Source organism: Medicago sativa, chromosome 5, assembly GCF_051527215.1.
Source record: "Medicago sativa cultivar Bolivia chromosome 5, Bolivia_mono, whole genome shotgun sequence".
In the NCBI taxonomy this organism is placed as follows: Eukaryota; Viridiplantae; Streptophyta; class Magnoliopsida; order Fabales; family Fabaceae; genus Medicago; species Medicago sativa.
Genome location: NC_140753.1, coordinates 42,909,571 through 42,919,844, shown reverse-complemented (window position 1 = coordinate 42,919,844; position 10,274 = coordinate 42,909,571). Strand labels below are relative to the sequence as shown.

The following is a 10,274-nucleotide window of genomic DNA, read 5'->3' as shown; positions in this document are numbered from 1 at the left end:
CGTGGATCTGTAAGTAATTTATAATAAAATGTATGCCTATCTGGACCGATGCTCAGAGGCGGAGCTACCCCTACACCAGGGTATGCACTTGCACACCCTCAACCTTTCATAATTATACCTGCCATCCTATTTAACTCATGATTTGCATACCCTAAAAAGTTGATTTTGCACCGCTCTCTTGATGCAAGACGCAATGGGCAATTGTCTTTTTGTGCTTTCTGTTTTTTATGCAATAGCAAGGCTGATCACTGTCATATCAACATACTTTTTACAGTACTACATACTTTTACTGTCATATCAACATACTTTTTCTGTTTTTTACAATACTACATACTTTTTCTAGCCCGTTGGAGAGGAATGATGTGAATATCACTTTGGAGAACAGTTCATCATGGTGAACGCCCAAGAACAATGGAAAGCAGAAATTGTGGGGACCATGAAAAGGCAGGTTAAAAAGGGAAAACAGAAATTATGAATTGTGGGACCCTAAAAAGTAATATAAGAACACTTATATGGTTCTTTACATTGGAGTAGAAATGAGTGATAGTTCTTAAAGTGACATCCATGGGCCAACAAAAAATGGTTGAAGAACAAAATTTTGGATCTAGCATTGTAGATGCTCTTACTACTTGTTAGTTTTTATTTTTCTTTCCAATTTTCTTACTTTTTTTAGGCACTTATTATACTACATGAATTTCCCATAAACACATACAAAAATAGGACCAAACTGATTGAATCTATATTATGAATTTAATCTTTGAAGGATTTGCCAATAGGTTAGTGTTTTTTTTTTACAAAAGGTTAGTGGCATAACTAACAAATATATACTATATATTACAAAATAATCACAATTTTTTACTTAATTGACTTGTTTGTTAAAAAAAAACTCCCAAAATAAATGACACTTTCAATTTTCAAGGTCACCTAAACTATATTTTGTGAGATGTTTATCTATATTCTTTTGACAAAAAATTATTTATAATTGAAGTAAAATATATACACACACACAATTTATAATTTTCATATTTATTTTTACAAATATAATTAAAGTAAAATATTTGTACCCCTGACTCAGGGTCTTGGATCCGCCACTAGGGCGATGCCATCATTTAATATTTATAGTGTGAGTTTATTATGATATTAGTCCTTGAACCTTCATCGGGATAATTGTCCTCAAAGGACAACTACGAACAAATATGAGAAGAAATCGTTGAACCCGGGCTGCATATCTAGATTGTCCTAGTGGGTTATTATTCCGGTGTAGACCAAGGGGTGTTTATATAGTTGTCTCGTTGAACCAACTTGAAGAGCTACCCAGATCCAATCGAGGTTTGAGCCTTGGCCGAGATCGAAACATTTAACAATAAATCAAATATGATATGATGTAATCTATTGATTTAATAATAAAACAAAAATTTGTGCATGACTACTTAATTTGAGTACGTACATTAGACAGTTAGAAAAAAATAGCCTCCCAAAAAAAACCTAATAACAATAAGCATAATTTCTACTTTTTTTTTTTGTTGAGGGAAAGCATAATTTCTACTTTTGTTTTGTGAAAACAAGTGCATTTGTAGTTTATCATAGAGTTCTGATACGTCGACCACCTTACGTGGACAAACACCCCATACCACTCTTAGTTGGCATATTTAACAATATTTTTTTTTTTGCCTAATCCGTATCATACCAAAAAAAAAAAATTGTGCTTCTTTCCTCTTGTTCATTCAGTCCAGTGTCTCTCTCCTCTGTTCCAGTTTTTCGCCGGCGAGAAGAATTTCGCCTTCAATCACTTTACCTTCTTCAATCAATTCAGTAGAGTGAGAAAGGGGTTATTGATGCTCGCGACTCTCCATCTCTCTTTGTCTCACGTCTCGTTCGCTCTCGCTCTCGACAGCCTTCAAACTCTCTGTTCTTCTCCAATTCTCTGTTTTCGATTCTTGTAAGTTATGTCACCTTCTTCAGCGCTAACTCCTGATTCATATTCCATACATAAGGTTATTAGGGTTTATATTTGTGTTTTTGCCTGTGTTTTTCAATTTCATGTGATTGCATGTGTTCAATGTTCAATGTCAATTCAAATTGAGCTTGTTCAATATTTGATGCTGATTGTAAGTGATTACGTTTATTCTTGTGGTTTTGTCAATTTCAAATTTTTGAAAGAACAAAATTGATCTAAGGAAATGTTGGAAATGCTAAGGTCAATGTTGGCATCCCTAATGCTAAGGTTATATGTTTTAATTATTTGTATATTACAAATTATGCTATGAAAACTATATCATTTTAAGCCAACCTATCATGTAAAAATTAGATAACCAAAACAATGAACAATGCGATTATGCCTGAATAAATGTGGTTACGCCTTTGTAAAATTATGGTTATATGCTTCAGTTAATTGGTTACCTAGAATTATCATTTTAAGACTATATAATTTTAAGCAAATCTATCACTAAAATACCAATTGTGATCAACTTTTAAGTTTCATGCAATGCACTGTAATTGCTTTAATTTGATGTTTGCAGATTAGTAAACTTATTAATGAGTAATTTTAACACAGAGATCAAATGAGATTTTGTGTTCGATTCGCCTAAAATGGGATTATTTATATCTATGAAAGAAAAACTAGCCAAATATATGGTCTGTATGACCACATTTTTACAAATGCGTGGATAGTTAAACAATTATATAGATGGATAGTTGAAATGGTATAAATGGATGGATGAGGAAATATAAAAACCAAGGTAGAACAATTATATAGTCTTTACAATAGATGGAGATAGTCATAACAATGTTCTAACATGACTATCCCTATCAATCGATTCCGGTAACGATTCTCCTACAATACGTACACCTAGAGCCAAACAAAGGTCTAGATGTTTAAAGGCTACAGTCCTAACGCCTACTCTAAATCCTAAGCTACTTGCATCCCACCTATGCAGTAATTCCTTCAATAAGGTACCATTCATTCCTATTTATGTGTTCAATTTGCCTAAAACAAGATTATTTATACCTGGGAAAGATAAACTAGCCAAATATATGGTTTGTGTGACCACAATTTTTAAGGTGCATGACCACTATTTTTTCCGAAATTAGAACTTGTCCATCTTTAGGCGTGATAAACTCGCAGATTGTAAAAGAAGTTGTTTATGGTTGGAAAGGCTTTTATGTGTTCGATTCGCCTAAAACAAGATTATTTATACCTGGGAAGGATAAACTAGCCAAATATATGGTCTGTGTGACCACATTTTTTAAGGTGCGTGACCACTATTTTTTCAGAAATTAGAACTTGTCCGTCTTTAGACGTGATAAACTCGCAGATTGTAAAAGAAGTTATTTATGGTTGGAAAGGCTTTTAGTGCAGTGATCAAATTAGATTATGTGTTCGATTCTCCTAAAACAAGATTATTTATACCTGGGAAAGATAAACTAGCCAAATATATGGTCTGTGTGACCATATTTTTTAACGTGCGTGACCACTATTTTTTCAGAAATTAGAACTTGTCCGTCTTTAGGCATGATAAACTCGTAGATTGTAAAAGAAGTTATTTATGCTAATACACCATATAGAAGTAACCTCTAGTACACATGTAATGCTAAAATACCACAAGACAAGTACTTAAACTAACATCATTGTTTGCAAAGCTACTTCAACCTCTACCTTGCATAAACCAATTCTATAGAAACACCTAACAACATTTCAAATTAATTGTAGCAATGCATATTATCTACAAGAAATTAAATCTTCATGCTCAGGGAAAACATAGGTGTTATTCCATTTGTGATCCATGTTTTGCAAATTTATTTGGCCTTGTAGACAGCTAGATCATCACTAATCACCGAAAAACTCCATCAATCCAACATAGATAACTAGTTACTAAGTATCTCTGCAATGCATATGATCCATGCTTCCCATGCAGTCTCTCTTGTGGGGTCTCTCCTTAATTCATGACTCAATTTCTCCCCATGAATAGCTGATTGGAAAGCTGGATAGTAATACACTTGACTAGCAGTGTACTTTGCCAGAGTTCATACATAGACAGGAAAAAAAAAATATAATTTACTTCAAATATAAGATCATCAACACGCAAGACTATATGCTTAGAAGACCGCAAATGCTGACAGAATTACATCGGGACACGGGGATACATTGATTGTTTACAGATATAACTACAACAATCAACACATAACTTGTGAATTCTTTTTGAGCATCTACAGACCAGTTCATAGTCAAATAGATCCATGAGTTAGAGTATCAGTTTATAATCAAATCATAGTTGAAGCCCATAAACTCATGTCATCAAGTCATCATAAAACACTGCCACAACTGAAGAATCATCAAATATATCAATCAAAAATCTTCCAGATTCTAATCAAGAGTAACAGGTTTAAAAATAGAATGGCATAACGAAATACATAGAAATTGAAGGAAAATAAAATACATAGAAATTGAAGGAAAATAAAACACCTAAGGAGGCTATGTCAGTGTACTTATCACTGAATGCATACACATTCACTGAGATTTGGTACTTGGAAAACTCAGCAGCCATCTGCTCATAAAATGGATCTTCAGGCAGTCTCAGTCCATGTTCTTTATCTGTCCCAAATCAATACACTAATACACTATAAGTTCAACACACAAAAAGATGGACTTTCACTCTTCCAACCAATTCCACCACTCAATGCCTCTATCCATTACATAAATATCAGAACATCAAGCAAGATGAGTTTCTATTGTTGTGTAATAAAATTGATATGCAATGGCAAGGCTTGTGCTCTGTCTTGGGTTTGTTCCACACAAATACAACAAAAATATCCAATGAACAAATGGCCAGTTTTTATCAAACATACAAGTATTTTAATCAGCAATTTTTAAAGTCAAACATTTATGCAACAAGCCAAAGCATCTTATTAAATTCAAGCAGATGATAAATTCTAGATTATTAACATCACACATTTCAATTGCTGGTGGAAATTTCCATAGAAACTCAAAGCATGTACTTTCGGTAGAGACTTGCATGATAGCCATTGATTTCAATATAAAGTTGAATAGATGGATTTTAGTTATCCTGTAATAAACAGGCACAAACTACAAAAGCCTAGATAATACACTTATATGAGTCATTTTTATGATTCATTTTTTCACCATGGATTTCTAATTACTTTAAACAATTATTTTGAAAAGCAATTTCAAAATGGGCAAACTAATTTCAAAGAAAATGCCAGTCTTTACCAGGTTTTACAACTAATTTCAAAACAAATTTAAATTTTGGAAACAAAAATTCAACACAGAACCCTAAACCATAAATACAAAGCCTTATCACAAATTGTAACGAATAATTTGATATGAACATCACCTTCAACAGAGAGATTCAATTTTCGATTGGATTGTGACAGAGATTTCCAACGATTTCAGTGGGGGAGCAAGGTTGCGATTGAGACTCTAACGCGACGATGAGTGTGTGCTGACGGTTACAGTGACTTGACGGTAGATGAAAGGAGACAGAGCAGTGGGAGGAGATCACGGAAGGAGACATGGCGGTGAGTGGAGATCGTGTGTTGGTTGAGGGAGAGAGAGCAGTCCAGTTGAGGGAGAGAGATGGAAGAGTGGGATTGAGATGGAAAGAGAGCTGTGAACAGAGAAGAGGAAGAGATTGTAAAAACTACCAAACTATTCCTAGCGTGTGAAATTACCAAACTACCCCTGTCACATCAGCAGTAGTACAAAGGGGTGTATAGAAAAGAGTCGTCTATGAATCTTTTTCCTTTATCATATCATACTATATATTCTCTAATACATTAACAAATTCAACAATAAATCACGTGCTATTGGATAATAATATATCAACATTAGTAGTCTGGTCAAAGATGGCTAGTTAAGTTCCCCACAAATATTACTTAGCTTTGTTTTTTTTTTTTTAAATATTGAAAAGATTATTGTTTTATTACACAATTTAAAAATTACTTTTGTAGAGTTTAATCTAAAACAGTGATAAAAGTAAAGTTGACGTTAAAAAAAAGGATGTACAGGGCAGGTTTTGTTTTTCAAGATTGTTACAAGGATGTGGGCATGTACAGTGTACACAACACAATCACCCAATCACAATGCCCACTTACCAACAAGGCTCTTTATTTATTGGACAAATGTATCATTATCAACCAACTTGTATTGTTTTCACATTTTCTTATGCCATGCCTCTCTGGGTCCCCCCTTCCTGCTGGAACACCAGCCTCTTCGCTATTTTACTCATTCAAAATAAAAAAACCCTAATCGTAATAATAATAAATGATGGGAATTAAAATAATTGAAGGTAATGTTTTCTTTGTCACAATTATGATTTTAATTTGTGGCCAATTTTTGTAATCTCAACCAACAATATCACAAATGTAATTTCAATGGAGTAGACTCTATTTTTTTTATAAATTCTAGGATGACTTTTGAAAATTGTAAATAAGTTAATTTTACAACCAATTAAAATCATGTATATTCTACTAATTTCTTTTATAATTCATTTATTTTGTCCACAGTTTTTCTAAGGCACCTAGGTCTCATCTTATTTCTTTTTACAATATAATATAAAGATTCACATTATAATCACAAGTCCAATTTAAAATCAAGTTTCATAATCTTGATTAATTCATATTTACCATTAGATATTTTAATAACCTCAATTCTTAATCATTAAATCAAACTTCAGCACAAGTAAAATGGGTCTATGCATGGACACAACCGAACTTTTCATATGTTCCAATTCTATAAGTTCCAATACAATGCTGGAGAATGAGCAATTAAGCTATAAATATGACAGCAGCAGCTGCTGGAAAAAGTTTTGGCATAACCTACACTTATGAATGGCTTCATTTTAGTCACAATGACATTCTTCTATAACACTATTTTCATAATTTGCTTACCACACCACCATTTTTATTTTAATCACATGTTATTATTCCTCAACCAAAGATATTATAAAAACCTGAGAAACACTTGGTTGGTAACAACTTCAAATATACTCCATCCGTTTCAAAATGAGTGTCGCTTTAGCAAAAAAAATTTCTTTCAAAATGAATGTCACTTTCAATTTCCAATGCAATAATAATTTTTTCTTTTCAATTGTACCCTCAAATTAATACTCTGCACACTACTTCCAAAGTATTACTTTTAAAACTAATCAATAGTTAATAAGGATAATTTGGTAAAATAACCATTTTCTTTCTTTTAATCATTGCATTTCTTAATATGTGTGTAAACACCTAAACCGACACTCATTTTGAAACGGATATATGGAGTATATTATTTAATTCTTTTTTCTTCTATCTTTTCATTTTTTTTGATTGTGTGTTTAAATATTGTGTCCAAATCGTATGATAACACGCGATTTTCTCAACCGACGTCCAACATTTCTCATCCCCAAACACAACTAAGCTTGAAATTAAAGAAACTTTAGTATGTTGCTGGATCATGGACTACTACACATATATGCATGAATATACACGAACATATTTATACAATTAAAACAGTTACCATTCTCCTTTGATTCCCTTAAAAACATTTCTCCTTGTACAGTTTTGTTACACCTACTCTCACCTTCTTCCTTTTTCTTCTTCTAATTAAGTAATATACAATTAACTCTTTGCAACTTGCAACTACAGTACCATCTCCATGGATCTCTCATTTCTTTGTTTGAGATCCATTTCTTTCATATATTATCAGTCACAAAAACTCAAAAAACAAAAAATATAAAGTTAACGTAATGTTACAAAGCTCCAATAATCTTAGGCTTCTTGCAAGAGTCAAAAGTAAACATATCCAACTCCTTTCTCTTTCCATTGCAGAACCCAGCAATAACATTGCCATTATTATTACCATCGGATCCAGGGAGTTGTTTCAAAATATTAACCCCAAATAACCGAACCATCTGAACCGGCTCAACAACCGGTCCAACCGGAACAAACAACCCAACTTCATTAACATTCTTCCTTGCTTTCCAATCAATAAACAGCTGCTTCTCCGGTCCAGTAGACCGTTGAAAACAAACCGTATCACCGGCTTTCAGATTCTTCTCCTTAACGAACCGGCTCCAACCTTTTGTTAGAACGTAGCTTTGGCTACTGTTCCAATAAGAGTATCTAAATCTCCACACTTTCCCTCCAATGTCTTCAAAATTCAGAAGCACTCCCTTACCAGCTGCCGACGCACTTCCTGCACCGCAATCGGCTTTCTGTAATGGAAAGTGCTTCTCAGCATGCTGTTTCGGTATAACCAACCGATTTAACTTCCCAACGTCGCTCGGGGTAACAACCTTCTCGAACATAGCTTCACGTGCTTTTTTATCGGTATTGTATGCCGAGCTGGCAAAGTTAACAGAGCCAGAACAATCATGACTTCGTCTGCTGACGAAGCCACGGTTGCGCTTGCTCTGTTCCAGCTCGTCATTGTATGTGTGTTTTCTTAACATGTCCACAATCTCCAACTTGGAATGTGAGTTGAGAAACTCGACTTCCATGTCGTCGTTGATGTGGTCAGAGAGTGGTTTAAAGTTTGTTACCGCATCTTTACCGCGGAAACGTTGTGCGGCAACATCATAAGCTTTTGCAGCTTCATCTTCTTGGTTAAATGTTCCAAGCCACACACGATGGTGCTTTTCGTAAATCTGTGCTCCCCAACGACCATTTGGTTGTGGTACAACACCTTTGTACTTTGAAGATGGAAGCTTCCGTGACTCAGCTTCGCCAACGCCGCTGCCATCGGAGTCCACGACAGCGCTTGCGCCGCTGCCGACGCGGCATAGGCTGTTGGGAGGTGGCGGCGTTGACGGTTTCTTTGCTGGTGATATTGTTATTGAAAGTGATTCAGTTGTAGTGCTTTCGTCTATGCAACTACCTCCATCCATTTTTGGTAGAAAATGAAATAGTTTGTGTTTGTTGTATGAGTCAAAATAAGAGAGATGTGTATATGTAAGTGGGAATAGGAGTTGTTTGAGGAAGGAATATATATAGAGGGAACTTGTACATGTCCTTAGTTAGTTTGTTATTTTATTTAGTATTATATTATTATAATAACAAATTGAAAATGAAATATGCTTAGTTGAGTAAATTTAAAATAATGAAGTGATAACTAGTTGCTTAATTTTATGTTTAATAAATATTTTGGGAGTGTAGGGTTGAGGATGGTGTGGGTCAACTGAAAATAGGGATGGAACTAGGAAGATTCATGGGTGTGAAAGGGGGGACTATAAGGAATGGAAGGGAAGGGGTAAAAAGGGAAAGGTGGGTCTATTATTCTTTTTTTTTTTTGAGCAAGGTGGGTCTATTATTCTATCATCTATGTTATGTTCTGTTGCAAGTTCATGACTTTGGGTGTATATGTATTTTTGTGTTGTGGGTTTGGGATGTGAAATAGGACCCACATACTATCAAGTTGATGATGGGGGTCACATGAGGAGGGTGGACCTTGTAATTAAGTGAAGTTCATCCCCCCTGAATTTTGATGTTACTGTGTGCACAACCCCAAAGCATGGTCTACTCTCTCTTTTTAGGGAAATACTTTAGTGACTTAGCTTAGGTGCCATTGGTGCCATTGGAGAAATCCTGGCCGTTGATGTGTGTGTGAATGTGTGTGGGAATGTGTGTGTGATGTGTGTGTGTGGTAGAGATGTAATGGTATGGTGACATTGGTGCCATTAATGGCACCAAAGTGGTTCCCCTCTTTTTATATCTCTAATTGATTTTTTTTTTTAAACATAAAAAAAATGTAAACAAATGTCTGATTCGGTGATATTCTTCTATGGTCACAAATATAAATGAATAGTGTTTGGTTACACATACATAAAAATGCATTTCCTCAAAATACTAAATCATTATATTATCAATTTCATTTTTATTATTAAAAAAAAACATTGATGTGTGTGTCCAAACACTATTCATTTATGTTTATACCCATATTAAAATTTCTCGTCTGATTTGATACTTCTGCTTTAAATCAATTTTTTATATATTATTATTCCAATTTTATTAGAAGAGAATCTTGATAAACACAAATTTTAAATGAACAGATGGAAAGGAAGAAAGAGTCCCATAAACCCTAGTTCAACCTGTAAAAATGTCGAAATTATTAGGCTAGATGTTATGATTTGGTTCGAACTCCAACCCTCCTTTTTATGTATGTGAGTTTGCGGGGACTTTGTCATTTCGTATAAAAAAAACAAGGAAGGGGATTATTTTCCACTTTGATGGGTTGTGGGGTAAGAGATTTATTGGAGGCATGGATTGACATTCATTAA

General features: G+C 34.2%; 1 protein-coding gene across 1 annotated transcript; it reads right to left on the bottom strand.

Moving 5' to 3' along the window:
• Positions 1-7,494: 7,494 nt before the first annotated feature.
• On the bottom strand, positions 7,495-8,955 carry LOC146922260 (AP2/ERF and B3 domain-containing transcription repressor RAV2-like). The gene has a single exon (XM_085715282.1). It carries the CDS (start codon positions 8,883-8,885, stop codon positions 7,749-7,751), a length of 1,137 nt encoding a protein of 378 aa, XP_085571408.1. The 5' UTR covers positions 8,886-8,955; the 3' UTR covers positions 7,495-7,748.
• Between the last annotated feature and the right edge of the window lie 1,319 nt (positions 8,956-10,274).

Coding starts and splice junctions, on each gene's coding strand:
- LOC146922260 (XM_085715282.1), bottom strand. CDS start 8,885: ATGGATGGAGGTAGTTGCATAGACGAAAGCACTACAACTGAATCACTT.